At 47.0% G+C, this 22012-nt stretch overlaps 1 protein-coding gene across 1 annotated transcript in view; it reads right to left on the bottom strand.

The window, feature by feature from the left end:
• Positions 1-3145: 3145 nt before the first annotated feature.
• The window catches only part of LOC311225807 (extracellular calcium-sensing receptor-like), a gene marked incomplete at its 3' end in the record, with an annotated part of 67331 nt that continues 48464 nt past the window's right edge, over positions 3146-22012 (bottom strand). The window contains exons 7-11 of the mRNA XM_084311201.1: positions 17827-18069; positions 17188-17400; positions 5160-5283; positions 4036-4508; positions 3146-3583 (exon numbers count right to left, since the gene is read on the bottom strand). Coding sequence (XP_084167327.1) covers positions 3146-3583; positions 4036-4508; positions 5160-5283; positions 17188-17400; positions 17827-18069 — 1491 coding nt within the window. The remainder of the gene's footprint in view (positions 3584-4035; positions 4509-5159; positions 5284-17187; positions 17401-17826; positions 18070-22012) is intronic.

The raw sequence follows: 22012 nt of genomic DNA, 5'->3' as shown, positions 1-22012 counted from the left end.
CACGCCATACAACCGGCCGACCACTTCTTCATCCACCGCAAGGACAGATCAGCATTGTCCGGCAAACAACGTGGAGGAGGTATTGCCTTCATGTTTAACAACAATTGGAGCGATCCAGCTAACGTGAAGGAATTATCGAACCACTGCTGCCCAGACCTGGAATATATAACCATCAAGTGTTGTCCTTTCTTCCTCCCGAGGGAGTTAACGGCGATCATCCTTGTAGGAGTGTACATTCCACCGCAAGCCAGCAATAATGTCGCGCTCTCCAGACTCCACGACGAGGTAAATAAAATCCAAGCGGCGAACGTTAACGCCGCCATTATAGTGGTGGGTGATTTCAATAGCGCCAATCTGAGAAAGGTATTACCTGACTTCTATCAGCATGTGACTTGTAACACCAGAGGCGGTAACATCCTAGATCACTGTTACACGCAATTCAAGGGTGGATACAAGGCTCATTCTGCTTGTGGCTTTGGTAAGTCAGATCATGCGTCCATTTTCCTTTCACCAAAGTACAAACAGAGAATCAAAAGCACTCCCGTAGTCTCGCGAGAGGTGCAGAAATGGGATTTGACGTCAGAGGAGACGCTCCAGGCTGCGTTTGACTGCACAGACTGGAGCGTGTTCCGCGACACAGATAACATTCATGTCTACACGGAGACAGTTCTGGACTATGTTCGTACTTTGGTGGAAGAAACAATCCCCACTACCACAATGAGAGTTTACCCAAATCAAAAACCCTGGGTAGACAAATCCGTCCGTGAAGCTCTGAGAGCGCGCACCAAAGCATACAACGACGGCCTAGTGGCAGGCAACATGAATGACCACAAGGTGGCGCGATACAACGTAAGGAGGACAGTGACAGAGGCCAAACGGCGCTACAAGGATAAAATTGAACTCCAGTTTGAACAGGCTGACTCTAGAGCTATGTGGCAGGGGCTCAAAATGATGACAGACTACAAAGGCGCCTCCCTCAAACTGAACAGTGACATCTCCTTAGCAAATGACCTCAATACCTTCTATGCGTGGTTTGATGCTGGTAATAACAACACCAGCCCACAAGCCACGGCAATGGGGGGGGGGGGGGGGGGGGGGGTCTGCTGCTGATGGAGACTCAGTGTTCAGGGTAACAGAGCATGAGGTGAGGCGGACCTTTAAAAAAGTGAATATCAGGAAGGCAGCAGGTCCGGACGGCATCCCCGGCCGCGTCCTAAAAGTCTGTGCCGACCAACTGGCCCCGGTATTCACTGACATATTTAACCTGTCCTTAGAACAGGCTGTCATCCCCACCTGCCTGAAGAAGTCCACTATTATCCCTGTACCCAAAAAATCCAAGCCTGCTTGCCTCAACGACTACCGCCCTGTAGCTCTCACCTCCATAGCCATGAAGTGCTTTGAGAAGCTAGTAAAGGGCTACATCTGCTCCTCCCTCCCCATCAACATGGACCCCCTGCAATTTGCATACCGCCCCAACAGGTCCACGGAGGACGCCATAACCCATGTGCTGCACACAGCAGCATCACACCTGGACAAGAGGCAGGGGAACTATGTGAGAATGCTATTCATCGACTACAGCTCGGCATTCAATACCATAGTCCCCTCCATACTCATAGCCAAGCTCAGGGACCTGGGCTTGAACTATGACCTCTGCCAGTGGGTCTTGGACTTCCTGACGGGCAGACCCCAGGTGGTGAGAGCAGGCAACTGCACCTCCTCATCCATCACCCTCAACATAGGGGCCCCCCAGGGCTGTGTTCTGAGTCCCCTCCTCTACTCCCTGTACACACACGACTGTGTGGCTCAGCGGAGTAGCAATACAATCATCAAATTTGCTGACGACACAGTGGTGGTGGGCCTGATCTCTGCCAACGACGAGAGGGCCTACCTGGAAGAGGTCAAGGTCCTGGCGGGATGGTGCCAGGAAAACAGCCTCTCCCTGAACGTCAGCAAAACAAAGGAGATGATTGTGGACTTCAGGAGGTCGGGGGTCAAGGACTACAGCCCCCTCAGCATCGACGGGGCACCGGTTGAGAGAGTCAACAGCTTTAAGTACCTCGGAGCCTACATATCCGAGGACTTGACATGGACCACACACATTGACAGTGTTGTGAAGAAGGCACGACAACGCCTCTACTTCCTCAGGCGACTAAGGAAGTTCCAAGTCAGTCAGAAGATCCTTAAGAACTTCTACTCATGTACAATAGAGAGCATCTTGACTGGCAACATCACCTCCTGGTTTGGGAATAGCACTGCACAAGACCGAAGCAGACTACAAAGAGTGACACGTTCAGCCGAACGCAAGATTGGAGGGGGGCTCCCCACCCTCCAGAACATTTACAACAAGCGTTGCAGGGGCAAGGCTAAGAGAATCATTAAAGACTCCAGTCACCCGAACAACTGCCTCTTTGAACTGCTGCGGTCAGGCAAGCGATACCGGAGTCTCAAGGCGAGCACAGACAGACTCAGAAGAAGCTTCTATCCCCAGGCCATCAGGCTGCTAAACGAATAATGAACACTACACAACAACAACCATCAAACGCACATAGCACACACATCCACACGCACACACTCACTTTAAACAAACACACTGTAGCACCCACTCCACACACTTTATAGCACACACCCACTTTAAACAAACACACTGTAGCACCCACTCCCCACACTTTATATTTATTGATGAAGGATTGCACTACAACTCGTACACCTTACTGTAAATTGTACCTAAATTGTACCTCATCCCATTTCTGCTTTGCACTATATAGTACTGTACATTAGTACACTGCATAGTATTGTATATTATATGGTAACTCAGTTACGTCTATTCTGCATCGAACATTGTACATATGTCTATACTGAACACTGTGACCTCATTTTCTACTTCTAAATTACATGCTATACTATGTTATTTGATACTATCTTGTCTAGCACAGTCTCTGGAGCGTAACAGTAAGAAGCATTTTGTATGAAAGTATTCTGTACTTCTGTATGACAACTATTAAAGAAACTTGAAACTTGAAACTTATATAAATGAAGTCCATTTATATAAACTATGAGAATCTGTGGGAAACACTGCAGTATATCTACGCTTTCAAGAACTCTAGGGGAGGAGCACATGGTATTCCCCGGGAGAGAGGACGATGCGCTAGAACCTGCCAGCGACCGTGGACATCAGGTGTCTCTTAGTGTTCTTCTCTGGCCTCAGCAGGATGATGTAACACTTGGGGGCGAACAGGCAGGCCAGCAGCCCGTAACTGGAGGCCAGGATGGCGAACACCTCGGTGGCCGTGGAGTACTTCCCCGGGGAGCTGACGTAGGCGGGGACGAAGGCCGCCCACACGGCACAGAAGATCAGCATGCTGAAAGCGATGAGCTTGGCCTCGTTGAAGTTGTCGGGGAGCCCCCGGGCCAGGAAGGCCAGGACGAGGCAGAGGGAGGCAAGCAGGGCGATGTAGCCCAGGACCAGAGAGAAGCCCAGGTCGGAGCCCTCGTCACACAGGAGGACGACCACGGCGCTCTCCCGAGGCATCAGGCGCAGCGGGGTGGGAGGAGCCACGGCCAGCCACACTGTACAGATGACCACCTAGTGTTTATGGACGAATAATTATTGTTGGTCACTTTGAAAAATATATATAGAATTATTTTTATACTTTTTTTTTTTATACAATGTCTTATATATTTTTTTATTTGAAATGTTTTTATTAAATGTTGTATTACATTTTTTCATGTAACCTTTATTTAACCAGGTAGGTCAATTAAGAACAAATGTATTATTTGCAATTAATAATGAAATAGAAAAGAGACAGATGGCACATACATCACGGAGGTAAGGGGAATACTTAAAGCACACATCAAACAAACCAAATAGAATTACAAATGGGTATACTGGAAGCAGGACAGGCACATTACAGTTAAAAGGCTGGGTGACAGCTGCAGGTGTGAAAGTAATGAATCTGTCAACTGCCTACGGCAGTTATTTTGTATTGATTTATTTTAGATGCATCCTTTCCCCTCAGTTGTTCTTTGTATCCTTACCTGAACCAGTGTACACAGGGTAATGACCGCCTTCTGCTGTGCGAGTCCAAACCACTTCATGACATTACGGCTCGGAACAGCAGCCCTGAAGGCCATCAGCACCACTATAGTTTTCCCCAGAACACAAGAGATGCAGAGGACAAAGGTGATCCCGAACGCCGTGTGTCGCAGCATACAGGACCACTCGGAGGGCCGGCCGATGAAGGTGAGAGAACACAGGAAGCACAGGGTCAAGGAGAAGAGCAGCAGGAAGCTCAGCTCAGAGTTGTTGGCCCTGACGATGGGAGTGGTTCGGTGACGGGCGAATACGAGGACGACCGCGCAGGTGCAGAGAGCGCCGAACAGGGCCGCGGCCAGCAGGGCGACACCCATGGTGTCCTGGTAGGACAGGAACTCCACCCGCTTGGGGACGCAGGCTGTCCTCTCCGCGTTGGACCAGAACTCCGGCGGGCAGCGCGTGCACTCTATGGCATCTGGTGGGAAAGAGACAGTCGTCTTAAGATTGATTGATTGATTGATTGATTGATTGATTGATTGATTGATTGATTGATTGATTGATTGATTGATTCATTGATTCATTGATTCATTGATTCATTGAAAACTTCATTAACAGATTGCATAATGGGTACAATACAGTACGGCTCAATACAAAACAACTGCTAAGAGGATGCGGACCAGAAAAAGACTTTCGTCCTGTTTACATCGGGGGCCCCCATTTTCAATTCATCAGGAAAGATAAGATAAGATATTCCTTTATTGATCCCCTTGGGGGAAATTCAGGCATCATAGGAGCATGGGGGAGGGGGGAGGGGAGGTATGGGCAGGGTAATAGTAGAAGACATAAATACAGGCAATACTATTATAGTACAGTAGAAAAGTTAAAATAGGCAGTGTAAAGTGTAAACAATATAATTAACTCTGAATATACTGGGCAAGTAGGCAGTGTGATCAAAGGGGCAGATGTGGGTCTGTAATGCCCTCAGTCATATTATACACTACAATAGATATTGTGATATATGTCATATGTTGTAGTCCGTGCAGTTTAGGTGGGAGTCAGACACATTCAACGCATGTATTTACAATAATGTATAGCTTTTTCGCTGCCCCGTCGGTCCTCTCCTCACCTGTCTGATTGCTAACCTGCCCAGCTGCACAGACCACACAGTCATGGCAGCAGACAGGGACGCCAGGCTGGAGGGCCTTCCGCGTGCCGGGGGCACAGATGCTGCTGCATACGGACAGGGGGGTCTGAAGGAGAGGGGACACGCATGCTGCACTGGTCAGAATTACAACACACACACACACACACACACACACGCACACAAACACACACATACACACAGGTCAGAACACAACACACACACACACACGCACACACACACACACACACACACTGTCCAATTATCTAGCAGTCTCAGTCAATGAGTCAACTAGATGTCCCCCTTGGAAGGGTGTGGGCGAAATTACTTTTCTTAAACCATAGAAACAATTCGGACTTTATAAGAATGTTCGTTTATTTGGACCTTGAAGCCCAGCATCCAACTCATCCTCTGTTACAATAATCACCAGGTGGTAAATTAACAAGGGGTTTAGCTTGTAGCTGATAGTTGGTAGTAGCTTACATCCAAGCATTAGTGGATAATGTTAGTAGAGGTCGAAGTGGTATCGGTAATGTTCAACCAAGTCGCCTCTGTTGATAGTTCGTTAATAGTTAAGTTGCAATTTAGCAACCGGTTCTGGTTAGTGTAGCCAGACATTAGTTGGTCTGCATGTTCATTCAGTCTGACGTTAGCCAGTCTATTGTCAATAGCTTGTAGTCAGCATGTAGTCAGCGTTTCCATTAAGTCAGTTAGTACATTCAGTCAGCATTTAGTCAGCAACGTACAATCAGACGTTAGTCTATAGTCAGACGTTAGTCAGTCTATAGTCAGACGTTAGTCAGTCTATAGTCAGATTATTTACCTATACAAAGGAAAGGAAAACAAACAGCATTAGTTAATAACTAGATATATGAATTAAAGAGAAATGCGGATATTAACGGCGCATATAATGCTACGTACCGTTGGCCAGTCAAGAGTTCGCCCACAGGGCTTTTCACCTTACAGTCTAGACTGAGAGTGTCACTTAAATAGCGCGACGCGCCTGCGCAGAGACAGCTTACCTGCTCAGAGTCGCAATACGTACTCCAAAGTGCGTCCACTAGGCGGCACCAGATAATAATTAACTCATGCAATAAATGTATACAATAAATGTTACTCATGATAATAATGAAGGATAATAATGATAAATATATTGGAAAAAACGTCGGATAATTCTCCACCTCCCACTTAGTTTTCTGAACGTCAGGCTCCTAAAACTATTCAAACTATATAAGTGATCCCTGTCTATATTATTATTCCTTTACAGGGGTACGAAGAATTAAACTATGCCGCATTTACGGTGGTAGCACAAGCGGCTCCCGCGAAAACTACTCAGGTACTATCGGCATCGGGTGATTCTTCGCGTCCTCAATCCTGCCAGAAACAGGCGACTTTCGACGTCCTTTGCACCAGAAACAGGCGACTTTCGACGTCCTTCTTTGTGCCAGAAACAGGCGACTTTCGACGTCCTTTGCGCCAGAAACAGGCGACTTTCGACGTCCTTCTTTGTGCCAGAAACAGGCGACTTTCGACGTCCTTTGCGCCAGAAACAGGCGACTTTCGACGTCCTTCTTTGTGCCAGAAACAGGCGACTTTCGACGTCCTTTGCGGCAGAAACAGGCGACTTTCGACGTTATTTGTGCCAGAAACAAAGCGACTTTCGACGTCCCTTTTTGCCAGAAACAAGGCGACTCTAGACGTCCTTTTTTGGTCATTGTTCCTCGAAAGGTAGAAGTACCACCAACCTCCTGACGTCCCTGTGGAGGACGGTGGTGGGGCACACCCCGACGTGACGATCACGCTTGGGATGACCGGCGGTAACGGGAAGGCTTTGGCAAGTCCTTACTTCCACGTCCCTGATGACACCCTTTGGGTCAGGGTGAGTCTTTATCACTCGGCCCAGTCGAAACTGGCCTCTGAGTGCGTTCTGGTCCGCAAGCCAGACCAGGTCCCCCTCAGTGACATTCCTAGCGGGAGTGTGCCACTTTTTTCGGACGAAGAGTTCTGGTCCCGCCAGTTGGCTCCATCGTTTCCAGAACCTGTCCACTTCAATTTGGATTGCTCTCAGACGGACGAAGGGGTAGCTAGCGGACTCGAAACCTCCGGGGTCTCCACGGGGCCTTGCACGTCCCAGTAGGAGAGTGTTGGGGGTGATGACCTCAATGGTGCCATCCCGAAGCTGGGCATTGGCGCCAATAGGCCTCTCATTTGATAGATTGGCAGCAAGGTATAGGAGGGTTTGGAACTCCAGGGCCGTGAGGCTCCCTTCTTCGCCTATGCTGCTTAGTGCTCTTTTCAATACTCGCACAGCTGCTTCAGCCGCACCATTCCTATGAGGAGAGTCAGCGGGGTGGAACACCCAAGTCCAATCTGTACCAGACTCTGCGGCTTTCTTCTGTACTTTGTTATTGTAGATATTTGCTAGGAACTTATAAAGTTCTTCCAGCGCTGGCTTTGCTCCCACGAAATTAGTCCCTTTATCGGACCAGAGCTTCTTAGGATGGCCTCTCAATGCAGTGAAGCGTTGGAATGTTTTTAGGAAACCTTCAGTCGAGAGGTCTTCCACTATGACGGCATGTATTGCTCTGGATGCCATGCAGCAGAAAACTACTCCCCAGGCTTTCTTACTTGTTCTCTTTTTCACTGAGTCTTTGATCCTGTAGGGACCAAAGAGGTCCAACGTGGTATACTCGAATGGTGCGGCCGGTTCTGTGCGCTCCGGGGGGAGTTCGCTCATGATTTGACGGCACATTTTTGCCTTGTTCTTTCGTCAGTGTATACACAAGTCAATTGTGCTTCGGGCTACTCTTGGCCCCTGCACAACCCAGGCTTTATCTCTCATGCGCAAAAGGGTTCCTGCAATGCCCTCATGGTTTGCCCTGTGAGCTTCCTCTGCCAGGAGGATGCTCACCCATTCCCTGTAGGGAAGTAAGGGCACCCCAGGCCATTCTTTGGCCATGGCTTGAACTCTGCCGTGGCACAGCAAAAGTTTGGAGTCCTCCTCTTTGTGGACCACAAGTCTGTCTAGTGTGGTCACGGGGAATTCTGCGCCTTCCTGTGCGGCCAGGCATAGTTCTCTGAATGCGCTTTGCAGTTCATTTACAGTTAATGCCTCCCACTTTAACAATGTGTGGGTTGGCAAACGTGCTTTCGTCGTTTGGGCCTTCCGGGTTTTTACTGTCGCCCAGAACTTCAGTGCCCTTCGGATGAAGCCGACGACGTTGCAGAGTGTCTTGAGAGAACTGTATCTCCTTGGGTTTATCTGGCCTACGAGAGCCCCGCCCCAAAGTTTGTCAGGGCTTCTGTTTGGCGAGATAATGATATCTGATTCTTCTTTTGTGGCTGTTTTCTTCCCTTCCTCTGAGCTGGCAAGGGGAAGCATTGTCTTTGCTTGCGCTCTTGTGATAGCAACTGTGAAGGCCTTTCTTTGAAGCCTGCTTACTGCGTCTCTCGCAGCGGTAGAAACTTCTGAGGCTGATTTCATTGGCCATTCCTCTTCGGGGTAGGCGAGGAAGTCAGGGCCGCACTGCCACGCAGAATTCTCTCCGAGTAGCTCTGGGGAGCAGTGGCCTCTTGTGACCAGGTCAGCAATATTGCGTTCTCCTGGTACCCACCACCAATCAGTGACGGGACCAGCCTTCTGGATCTCTCCGACCCGATTCGCGAAGAATGTCTGAAAGCCATAGCTTTCTCTTTGGATGGCTCCCAGCACCGTCTGACTGTCGACGAAGTGGAACCACCTTTCGATTTTGATTCTTCCATGTTTAAGCACATACTTTTTTAGATGGGATGCGAACACCGCCCCGCAGATTTCCGCCTTTACTGGATCACCTCTAAGATCAAGAGGGGCCAGTTTCGCTTTTGACTCCACTAGCCGGGCAACTGCTCCCCCAGACATCTCCCATCGTAGATACAGTACTGCGCCATAGGAATCACAGCTCCCGTCTGAGAACGTGATCCCCCATGGCTTGCCCAACCACCCGGCGGGCGTGATACTTCTTGGGAATGTGACGCGGCTCAGGCGAGCATATTCCTTGAACAACTCCACTGCTTTCTTTTGGAGCTCCTCTGATAGTGGCTGGTCCCAAGTGTCCTTGGTAATTTTTCCAGCCTCCTGGAATGCTCTTCTCACTAGGACCACTCCCTTCTGCTTGAGTGGAGTTGCGAGACCAATCGGGTCATACAGTCCTGCGACTTGGCTGAGTAGAACTCGGCGTGTCAGAGGGTTAGGCGTCCTCTCTATGATATTTTCTTCGGCTAGATCTGTTTCCATCCACATCTTTTGCCTTCTCCGGGAAAAGTTGATGGACGCCATTACGAAGAGCTTATCTTCCTGAACAAGGTAGCCGACTCCCAAAGCCTTGTTATCTTCCTCCTTAAGTTGGTTCGGTAGAACTAGTGTCTCTGGCTTGGTCTCCGGGGTGTCATGCCTCCCACTGTGACCAGATCGGACCCAGGGTTTGAGGTGGAAGCCGCCTGCCTTCAAGATGACTTCGACCCCCTTAAGGATCTCTTCCAGTCTGTGAGAGTCATTGTGTGATACGAGGAGATCGTCCATGTAGCTGTTGTCCACAATGACAGATCTTTCTTCCGTCAGGTGGGAGAACCGAGGGAGGTATGCGGTCTCTCGCATAGCGACTTGGGCGATGCATCCGGCCGGCTTGTCTCCCATGTTCACCCTGACGACGGCGTAATCTTCTATCTCGTCTTGCGGTGAGTCTCTCCATAGAAAACGGTGTACATGAACTTCCTCCTCTTCAAGCCACACTGAGTTATACATCTTTTTGATGTCACCGATGGCTGCATGTTCTCCCTCTCGGAATCTGAGGAGTACTGCACGGATTTGGTTCAGCACATCAGGACCTTTCAGTAGGATATTGTTCATGCTTACACCTCTGTATTCTTGGCTACTGTCCCAGACGATGCGTACTGGAGTGGTGACGGAGTGTGGGTTCAGTGCGGTCAAGTGACTCACGTACCATACTGCTCCTTTCCATTGGTCCATCATGGATCTAGTTAGTTTCACGGCAGCTCCTCTCTCCACCATTTCGTGGATTTGCCTGGTATAGGCTACTTTCCATGAAAGGTCCTTCTCAAGGCGTTTCTCTGTCCTGAAGAAGGTCGACTCCACAGCTCGGCGATTGTTAGGGAGAGATGCTGGTTGTTCCTTCCAGGGGTACTTTGCATCCCAGTGGGAGTCCCCACAGTGCGAGTCTTTCTCCTTGAAGGTCAAGCCAGCCTTGATGATCTCTAGCTCCCGCTCGTCAGCCAGTGTCATTTCCTTTCCTCCGGGAGGACAGTTGCCACAGCGACATCCCCCACAGATGGGGTCACAGGCTGCTCCGATGCTGTCCCATTTCAGCCAGTCGAAGATTTCCTTGTTGCTTGTGGCAGTTACTGCCTCTTTCATGCTTTTCCTCTTGGTTAAGTCTACCGTGAGGTTTTTGCATTCTCTCTTGATGGTTGTTCCCAAGGAGCGCGCGAAGTGGGTCAATGAATGACGCATGGTCATTTTTACTTCTTCGAAGAGGTCCGGATGCGCACCGCTCACAGTTTTGCCCAGTGGGCCGTCCCATAGCACCAGATCACCGGCTCTCTCCATTCTTTGTGGGGCCAGGCGACCTTCCCGGGTGCTAATGAGCAGATCAATTGTATCAGGCCGGGTCAATTCTCCTGGCTTGACACATGGGAAAAACTTTTCTAGTCTCTCGGAGTTCACCACTCTATCTACTTTAGCGATGTCCTCAAGGCCGTAGCAGAGCATTTCGTGGGCTCTCAAGGTCCCCTTCGGGGTGCATACTTTTATTGCCACCACATACCTCTTGGTATCGACTCTGACTGCCATCTTCCCAACACCGTACACGACCAGTGTGATAGGTTCGCCGGCCAGCCCGAGCCTCTTGGCGGCTCTGTGTGTGATATAGTTGGTGTCGGAGGCGAGGTCCATCAAAGCTCCAACACAGTCTCCTCCTCTTGTCGTGACGTCCATGAGCATCATGAGGACTGGGTATTCTTTTATGCCACTCTCGTCCAACAGGCTCTTGCTGGCGTACACTTGGGAGGTCGCTTTGTTCGTGAAGGCTTTCTTGAATGCTTCCATTTGGAGCGTTGTCAATTTTAACTCTGTGACCACCTTCTCCTGCTCAGCCGTAAGGCCTCAGAGCCCTTTACGAGTGCCGGGCTCATTGGTTGTTTCGTTCCTGCTCTGTGTCTTGGAGCAGAGGAGAAAATGATGGTTGACAGGGCCGCCCCCCTTTACACACTTTTTTACAGAGGAATCTTTTCTCGCATGGGCCTTTGGCCCCGTGATAAGCGAGGCATTTGAAGCAAGCTCCAGCTTTCTTCACTTGGGTTTGTTTTTCCAGTAGTTTAGCCTTCTTGAAGGCTGGGCAGAAGTACAGTCTTTTCCCATGTGCTTCCTCTCCACACATGGTGCACGAGTCCCTCTGGGGCTCTCTTCTTACTTCGCTCGCTGTCATTCTTGTAAATGACCGTCTATCACCTCCCCTGTCGCTCAGCCTTTCACGCTGGGTTGGTCTTTCACCAGCGTGGGTGGCTCCGATCTCCAACTGTGCTAGCCTCTCGAGGATCCTTTCTTGTCCTTTCAGAAATGACAAGAGTCTGTCAAAGTAACTGGCGGGAGTGACGCCATTCGCGGGGTCACGCTCATAGGAGATCCACTTCTCTCTCATGCCTATAGGCAGTTTTCTCTCTATGGCGGCAACAGTTAGGTGGTTTTTGATCACGTCCTCCATCCCAAGGTCTTTTAAGTCGTACAGTGCGGTTTCCACTGCCTGGACCAGGTCAATCATTGGCCTAGGTTGGTTACTCCGTACTGGAGGCACGTCTTCCAGACCTTTGAGGATCAGACTTGCGGTTGTGCTCCTGTCTCCAAAGCGGTTGTCCAGGAGCCTGAAAACGTCGTCCGCTGTTCTGCAGCGATCTAGCCAGAGTTTCTTTCTCAGTGGCTCTTCTACGCTGTCAAGAAGGTGATATAATTTGCATACAGGCAATCCTGATGGTTCGGCCAAAGCCTGGAGGTCCTCCCAATTATCCCGCCAGCGCCAATAGGTCCTTCTGTCGCCACAGAATCTGGGCAGATTGATGGCGGCGAGCTTTATCTTTGGTCGGGCCCCCTGGTAGGCTCTGTGGTGAGCGAGACCTTCCCGCGTTGCGCGTGGCGTGGTCACCTCGTAACTGAGGCATGATAGCGAGGTCAGCGCTCTGGTAGAGATAGGGTTCGCTGCCGGGTTGTCTTACCCGTGGGAGCGAACTCCTGTCGGTATACTCATGAGGTCCACTTCTTGTGGTCTTTGCTCCAAGTTGGAGATGGGTTTCTTACGGGGCCCCCTCGTGGCTCCCGAAAGGTAAGGGAGAGTCTTTGGAAGCGCCCTCTATTTGACTACTGTCAGGCTGAGGGGATGACGAGTGGATGTGAAGGACTTCACTTTTGCTGTTGGTGGACGGGGAGGGTTTAGCTTCCGCGGCACGTTGCAAAACATCGTTTGAAATATCAAGTGGGCTGGTTACTTCACCGCCCCTTTCAATGTTGTGTGTCCTTATATCCTCTTCACCCTCATAAGCACATCCAGTGTCACCCTTTCCCCTAGGCTCTAGAAGGGTCGACCACTTGTCCATCAGTGCTGCTCTTTCCTCGTCCAAGTGCCTGTACCGCTTTTCTAATTCAGATATGTTGGGAGTTGGAAGAAGGTGTCTCCACTCTCTCATCATTTGTTCGAAGGCGTTGAGTCTTCTCTCCAATTTGTTCCCCTCCAATGCTCTCTTGTCTTGGGGTGCCCATTGGGTGCTGAGCCTCTTTGCCTCTTCCAAGGCCTCCTTAAACTCCGCTTCAAGGGGGCCTAACTATGGTTGAACGAAGCGGGACCATACCTCCGAGAAGATCTTCTTCTCTAGTGTCATTTTCCTCTGCTTGCTTCCATCTTTCTTTGCTGTGGCGTCGGCCATCACAGTAGCATGCGCAGTTCCGTCGGCCTCCTCCAATGCTCCAATATAGTCCCCTGTCGTGTCAACGAGCTTCGCAAACTCTATCTGCAGAGCTTTCTTGTCGTTGACTAGCTCCGCTAGCGATGCAGTGTCAACATTGTCAGCTACTTGGTTGGCTCTCCTTGTGAAAGCAGTTTGCGCCGCAGTACGCCTCTTCTTTAGCTCCTCCACATCTACACCTTCCATCTTGTCCCAGTCAGACGTTGCCCCAACTGGAGCTTCTCTTGCGGCTGAGTCGCTGGTCGCAGGCAGTATTAAACAATGAGGTTAACAGTCAGAAGCACAGTTCGTACAGTTGGCGTGTAGCAGAGTGATTACAATGACACTGCTCCAAGCAGGAGATAATGCTGGGACCGTATAGTGGGTCAACGTAGCTTCTTCACTCACTTGAAACCTGGTAATGGCCACAATGAGAGTGAGCAAATAGGATATAGTTTGTGAGCACTGCTACAGCTTCTTCACTCACTTGAAACCTGGTAATGGCCACAATGAGAGTGAACAAGTAGGATAGAGTAAATGAGCACTGTTTCAGCCTTTGGTTAATCCATTCATAGTATAGGTTACGGCGTCTGGAGCAACCACGTATTTACACCATTCAACACATCCAAGGCATAGGGGTGTCAATGATAATGTTCACAGCGTTTGGAGCAACAATGTAGTTGCTTAGTTCAACACAGCCAAGGCATAGGGTGTCAATGATAATGTTCACAGCGTTTGGAGCAACAATGTAGTTGCTTAGTTCAACACAACCAAGGCAAGGGGTGTCAATGATAATGTTCACAGCGTTTGGAGCAACAATGTAGTTGCTTAGTTCAACACAACCAAGGCATGGGGTGTCAATGATAATGTTCACAGCGTTTGGAGCAACAATGTAGTTGCTTAGTTCAACACAACCAAGGCATGGGGTGTCAATGATAATGTTCACAGCGTTTGGAGCAACAATGTAGTTGCTTAGTTCAACACAACCAAGGCATGGGGTGTCAATGATAATGTTCACAGCGTTTGGAGCAACAATGTAGTTGCTTAGTTCAACACAACCAAGGCATGGGGTGTCAATGATAATGTTCACAGCGTTTGGAGCAACAATGTAGTTACTTAGTTCAACACAGCCAAGGCATGGGGTGTCAATGATAATGTTCACAGCATTTGGAGCAACAATGTAGTTGCTTAGTTCAACACAACCAAGGCATAGGGGTGTCAATGATAATGTTCACAGCGTTTGGAGCAACAATGTAGTTGCTTGATTCAACACAGCCAAGGCATGGGGTGTCAATGATAATGTTCACAGCGTTTGGAACAACAACGTAGTTGCTTGATTCAACACAGCCAAGGCATGTGTCAATGATAATGTTCACAGCGTTTTGGAGCAACAACGTAGTTGCTTGATTCAACACAGCCAAGGCATGGGGTGTCAATGATAATGTTCACAGCGTTTGGAGCAACAACGTAGTTGCTTGATTCAACACAGCCAAGGCATGGGGTGTCAATGATAATGTTCTTTAGCTAGCATTGGTGGCCAGCAGTGTTAGCATTCTTTGGCTAGTAAGGTTAGCAGTCTATGGCTAACAGCGTTAGCATTCGTGGCTAGCAATGTTAGCAGTCTTTGGCTAACAGCGTTAGCATTGGTGGCTAGCAGTATTATCATTGGTTGGCTAATGGCTAGCATTGGCAGCTAGCAGTGTTAGCAGTCTTTGGCTAACAGCGTTAGCATTAGTGGCTAGCAGTATTAGCATTGGTTGGCTAATGGCTAGCATTAAGCATTGGCAGCTAGCAGTGTTAGCAGTCTTTGGCTAACAGCATTAGCATTGGTGGCTAGCAGTATTAGCATTGGTTGGCTAATGGCTAGTGTTAAGCATTGGCAGCTAGCAGTGTTAGCAGTCTATGGCTAACAGCGTTAGCATTAGTGGCTAGCAGTATTAGCATTGGTTGGCTAATGGCTAGCATTAAGCATTGGCAGCTAGCAGTGTTAGCAGCTTTGGCTAACAGCGTTAGCATTGGTGGCTAGCAGTATTAGTATTGGTTGGCTAATGGCTAGCGTTAAGCATTGGCAGCTAGCAGTGTTAGCAGTCTTTGGCTAACAGCATTAGCATTGGTGGCTAGCAGTATTAGCATTGGTTTGCTAATGGCTAGCGTTAAGCATTGGCAGCTAGCAGTGTTAGCAGTCTTTGGCTAACAGCGTTAGCATTGGTGGCTAGCAGTATTAGCATTGGTAGCTAGCGGTATTAGCATTGGTTGGCTAATGGCTAGCGTTAAGCATTAACATTGGATGGAGTTCGGCGACCCCACCACTTCAAGCAACCAGCATGTGGGCGGAATACGGCGATTCCAACCCAGTAAGCAGTCAACATCAACGTTTCACTTCCCTTGAGCTGACCGCGTCCTCTCCAATGTGCCCCGTCGTGTGTATCCACTCCGTCCTGGTTCCACCTTGACGTTGAGGGGTATCCCACGCGGCACTTCCTTCTGCGTTCCGTCCGTCCCGTCTCATCGCGGGCGCGTGCGGTAAATAATTGTCCAATTATCTAGCAGTCTCAGTCAATGAGTCAACTACTGTAGATGTCCCCCTTGGAAGGGTGTGGGCGAAATGACTTTTCTTAAACCATAGAAACAATTCGGACTTTATAAGAATGTTCGTTTATTTGGACCTTGAAGCCCAGCATCCAACTCATCCTCTGTTACAATAATCACCAGGTGGTCAATTAACAAGGGGTTTAGCTTGTAGCTGATAGTTGGTAGTAGCTTACATCCAAGCATTAGTGGATAATGTTAGTAGAGGTCGAAGTGGTATCGGTAATGTTCAACCAAGTCGCCTCTGTTGATAGTTTGTTAAATTGCAATTTAGCAACCGGTTCTGGTTAGTGTAGCCAGACATTAGTTGGTCTGCATGTTCATTCAGTCTGACGTTAGCCAGTCTATTGTCAATAGCTTGTAGTCAGCATGTAGTCAGTGTTTCCATTAAGTCAGTTAGTACATTCAGTCAGCATTTAGTCAGCAACGTACAATCAGACGTTAGTCAGTCTATAGTCAGACGTTAGTCAGTCTATAGTCAGACGTTAGTCAGTCTATAGTCAGATTATTTACCTATACACAGGAAAGGAAAACAAACGGCATTAGTTAATAACTAGATATATGAATTAAAGAGAAATGCGGATATTAACGGCGCATATAATGCTACGTACCGTTGGCCAGTCAAGAGTTCGCCCACAGGGCTTTTCACCTTACAGTCTAGACTGAGAGTGTCACTTAAATAGCGCAACGCGCCTGCGCAGAGACAGCTTACCTGCTCAGAGTCGCAATACGTACTCCAAAGTGCGTCCACTAGGCGGCACCAGATAATAATTAAATCATGCAATAAATGTATACAATAAATGTTACTCATGATAATAATGAAGGATAATAATGATAAATATATTGGAAAAAACGTCGGATAATTCTCCACACACACACACACTTACACACACACACACACACACACACACACACACTTACACACACACACACACACACACACACACACACACACACACACACACACACACACACACACACACACACACACACACACACACACACACACACACACACACACACACACACACACACAGGTCAGAACACAACACACACAGACGCAACACAACAGACACACATACACTCAGAAGACAACACACACACACACAGATCAGAAGACAACACACACGCACACACACACATACTGTACACTCAGGTCAGAAGACAACACACACACGCACATACACACGTAATTAGAATACATACACACACATACATATGCAGGTCAAAACACAACACACACACACATACACATGTAATACACACACATACACTCGGGTCAGAAGACAACACATACACACACGTCATGAGAACACACACGCAAACACACACATAATCAGAAGTTGCACACACACACTTGTCAGAACACACACACACACACACACACACACAATGGACACAACATGTACTAATCCATGTTGTGATTCTACAGGCCACCTACTGCAGTCTGGTTGCTGTTCCACACGATATCTCCTTCCTGTATCTGCAGCTTCTTGTCGTCAAACCTGCCTACGGTGACAAACTCCATCTCTGCACTGGACCCCAGCTGCCAGTTCACCAGGTCGTACATGGCAGCCGGGTCCCCGTTCTCATCAAAGCTGACCTCATCGCCATCGGAGTTGGAGAACTCCACCCGTTTCAGGTAATGAAGCAGCTGTTGCGAGAGAGAAGATAAATGTATATATATATATATATATATATATATATATATATATATATATATATATATATATATATTATATATATTGCAAAACAATTGTTTTAGCATCACAAGCTTTGGTCCTCTCACCAGGCCGTCATTGTAAATGAGAATTTGTTCTCTTAATTGACCTGCCTGGTTAAATAAAATAAAATAAAATAAAATAAAATAAAATAAAATAAAATAAAATAAAATAAAATAAAATAAAATAAAATAAAATAAAATAAAATAAAATAAAATAAAATAAAATAAAATAAAATAAAATAAAATAAAATAAAATAAAATAAAATAAAATAAAATAAAATAAAATAAAATAAAATAAAATAAAATAAAATAAAATAAAATAAAATAAAATAAAATAAAATAAAATAAAGACAGTACCTGCCATGGCTGTATGCTGTCTACATCAGGACAGGCCTGCAGTGGAAACGGTCCTCTCCCCGGCTCGCAGCTCCTCATGGCTCTCAGCGTGTGGCCCACGGCGTACACAGCTTTATACACGTTGTAGGAGATCCTGAGTTGAGACACGTCCGAGTAGATGTTCCTGATGCTCCCCAGCTCCTCTGAGCCGGTGCACAGAGGTTTACTCCCACCGGCCCCCTCCGCCAGGCGACACCCGAAAACCTGGTCGTGGAAACAGGAGAGGTTACTGTGTAAATTAGGGTGACCATATTTTGATTTCCAAAAAAGAGGACATGCTGGCCCCAGCCTCGAGATACTTAATGATACTTTGCACAATCGAAGCGGGCATGGTCACTTTCATTTCACTATATGTCTTGTGTATGTATGTGATGAATAAACCTCTTGAATCTTGAATCTCTACTAAAAGTTTACTCAAAGATGCCTTATTGTTTTAACTTCTTAACATGCACCCAGAAAAGTGGCAATTTATTTTACTTAAACTTGAGGACTGCATATTTTTTTGCAAAGCTTATCTTTATACTTTATGCTTATAGCTAGGGAGGTGTAGTGGTTATGTCATTGTTGTTTCCGGCTGGTCCACCTCGCTTGAAATTGCACTGTACATTTTCCAATGGACACATTTGTAAATCGTCTCGTTTAAAACAAATAAAGCATGAACATTGGCATGGTGTACCTTTCTCTGTGTATTCATCCACAATCTATAGCTCAACATGAAACAATTAGCAATTAATCTTAAAATAATTACCTTGAATTTTATTTCAACCAAAAAACATATAAAAGGGAACCTGTGTTGAAAAACCATTGTGCCCCCCCCGAGAACATTTTATGCCCCCCCCCCCCACTCATTTGTTTCTGCAGCCTGGTCTGGCTTAAACAATAATGTTAGTGATAGAAGGGAACACATTTTGTGCAAAAATGGAAAGCTTGCCAATGTTCATGAGGCAGAATTATTACAATAGCCGATAATACATTTTCCCAATGATAAATCCCTAAACGGGTGGACCATGCGGGCGGTCCAAAGTGACGTCAGACTACACCTCCCTATAGCACATGCATAAGCCTGGTCTTTTTTTAAAGATAACATTCTGAAGTTACTAATGCAAAAAAGGAAAATCACTTTTAGTGCTAATGAAATAGAGTAGCATATGTCTGAACTTGAGTTGAACTTGAACTTGTGTACTCACATTTTTCTGTAGTGGTTTCAATATCCCAAATGTGTAAGGGATAATGTATAGCTACGAGGTCATTGTTGCAAAATAATTGACCGACACAGAGTTTAAAATACCGAGCCGCAGCGCCGATGTGTTTTAAACGTCAGTGAAGGTCAATTATTTTGCGACAATGATCGAGTATAGCTATACATTATCCCGCTTATTACATGGCTAACTTACTAACAATATACCTAATTCATCGACTAGATTGTGGCTCTGTCAGCCCAAATAAAGTGATTATTATTATCGGCAGCCGGCAGGTCTGTGGTCTGATTGCATGACTGAGTGCAGCTGTGCATATGCTGAGCAGCACTGATACAGTGTTGTAGTGGGCTTGATTGCGAACAGCTGCGCACAGCGGTCATTATTGTCCCACAGCGGTCATTATTGTGTGATAACGGACCTCTGACGCGCGCTATTGACCAATCACAAGCAAGCATTTCGGCGAATGTGAAAACGCCATGTAATAAAAACACATAACATGCGCCCAGAAAAGTGGCCAATATTTTTTTTTACACTTGAACTTGAGGACTGCATACTTTTTTTGCAAAGCTTATCTTTATACTTTATGCTTAGCACACGCATACGCCTGGTCTCTTTTGAAAGATAACATTCTGACGTTTCTTACACAATAAAGAAAAATCACTTTTAGTGCTAATGAGTAACATAGGGCTGAACTTGAGTTGAACTTCAACTTGTGTACGTTTTTGTGTAGTAGTTGCAATATTCCAAAATAATATATATATATATATATATATATATTTTTTTTTTATATAAGCTGGAAAACACAGCAAATCCATAGCCTGAAGTCTTATGTAGTAGCTACAGGTCCACATTTTATAAAAATCTGTTCAAAAAGGAGTCTTCTAGGAGACATCCGGGTAAACAGTCTGCCAAGAAAAAAGCTCTCCATCGCTCCATTTCCTCATCCAAATAAATTCATTCTGAATTTGTATCACTTGATCCTGTCTTCATTTGTCAATTTTCACCTACAGTAGATCCCTGATTCGCACACCCCAACGTGGGATATCACTGGAAAGCTGTACACTCATTGTTGACTACAAATTACAACGCTGACCAATCATTTTCGCAATCGGCGGATGATTGACTTCTGGAGCCTCGGGAGTCCGCAATAGTATGGGCCCTGCAGCTGCATGCTTCTCATAGAGAGGGGGGTTACAATTTAGAGGAGAGTCTAACTTCAAGAAACAGGCTGTTCATTCAACAATGTATGTATATTTCAGTTTGTGGAGTGAATATGAGTTGCATAAGATAATAGAGTGTGAAGGTATACTGAATAGTCTATCTGTATGTCACTATGTCATATATGTGTTATGATGAATTGAAAATGGGGGACCCCGATGTAAACAAGACAAAAGTCTTTCTCTGGTCTGCATCCCCTTAACAATTGTGTGTATTGAGCCGTACTGTATTGTACCCATTCTGCAATCTGTTAATAAAGTTTTCAATCAATCAATCAAGGGGGAATACATACGTTTACACTTCATCCTACTCCTGCTGCTTGTTTGTTTTTTAATCTGTTTACTTGTTTTTTTATTATTATTTATTTTCAATTTATGTTCGAAATAAATAAACGCATTCATTCAAGATATTGTGTGAGCAAAAGTATAGTTAATTTACTCATACAGTATGTACATCCTCTGGCCTCACGCAGATCTCACAGCTGTGCCCGCACAGTGCAATACTCCAATTCAGCCATTGGCAATTCAGCCATTGGGTGGGTGGTGCTGCTGAGCGGCCCTCACAACGCGGCCATCAGAGTGCGGCCCTGAGAGCGCCGCTGGCTCTGCGGCTATGCAGCTGCATGCTTCTCGGAGTCCGGGGTGATAATCTGGCGTAAAAAGACGCTCGCCTGACATAGGCATGTAACTCGAGAACCGATTAACGGATTTTGTCGAGTGAGATGGCATTCGAACGGCAACAAATAGTGCTTTAATTTGGTAATTTATATGTTCGGCAATAAATGCAGCCTGAGCCTTCAGACGCTCGCAAAATGCCGTGAAACTGAAACTGAAACTGAAAAACCAGAAAATGTTCATGCATTTATAAACCCCCCCCCCCCGGACCCCCCGGACAGGGCGTGAAAAGAGGACATGTCCGGGCAAAAGAGAACGTTTGGTCACCCTAGTGTAAGTATGTGATCAAATCATCTTGGTTGATACAAATCTATTTTTTAAAACATGGTAAATCGAATACTAGTTAGTTTAGGAGTTTGGTAGAAGACTAGACGTTCTCTGGCCAGGAGAATTGGTAAGCTCCCTGACTTTCTTTGTCAGGTCACCTTATAACCTTATCTAGCACACTCTCAGGAGCAAAACAGAAAGAAGCATTTCATACAAAGTATTCTGTATTTCTGTATGACAACAACTAATAAAGAAGGCGGTCAGGTGGCGTAGAGGAGATTGCGCTCGTCACCAATGCAAGAGGCTGCGGTCTCGACTCCCGGAGTCAGCATTGCTTGGGGCTTGGGCTGACCGCTATACTAACCCGTTTGGCTGGGTTAGGGGGAGGGCAAGTCATGGGTGGGAATCTGGCGTTGTGGACAGCGTCAGGTCCACAGGTCAGGTCAGGTCTGGGCGCTTGCTCAGCGGATGACTTCAGGATTCCCTTGTACCGACCAGTAGGAGAACATGCGCACAACAAACAGGTAGGGGAGGGGGGGAATTGGCACAACGACTAAATTGGGACGGGAAGAAAACTCCGAGAAAGAGAGGATTAAAAAAAAAAAACGAATAAAGAAACTATCTGACACAAAGGAAGGGGGCGGGGGAAGGGATTGACCAGGTGATAGGGGTAAAAGGTGAGGGGCACAGGAAGGAGGGGGTGAGGGGCACAGGAAGGAGGAAGGGAGGTGTTATCAAAAGGAATAGAATGAGGGTCCAGGACAGGGGGAGGGGGGTGTTAACAAAAGG

Source organism: Notolepis coatsorum, assembly GCF_963971535.1.
Source record: "Notolepis coatsorum genome assembly, chromosome: 1".
Taxonomy (NCBI): Eukaryota; Metazoa; Chordata; class Actinopteri; order Aulopiformes; family Paralepididae; genus Notolepis; species Notolepis coatsorum.
Note: the sequence above shows the minus strand (reverse complement) of the source record. Positions and strands in the feature narration are given on the sequence as shown.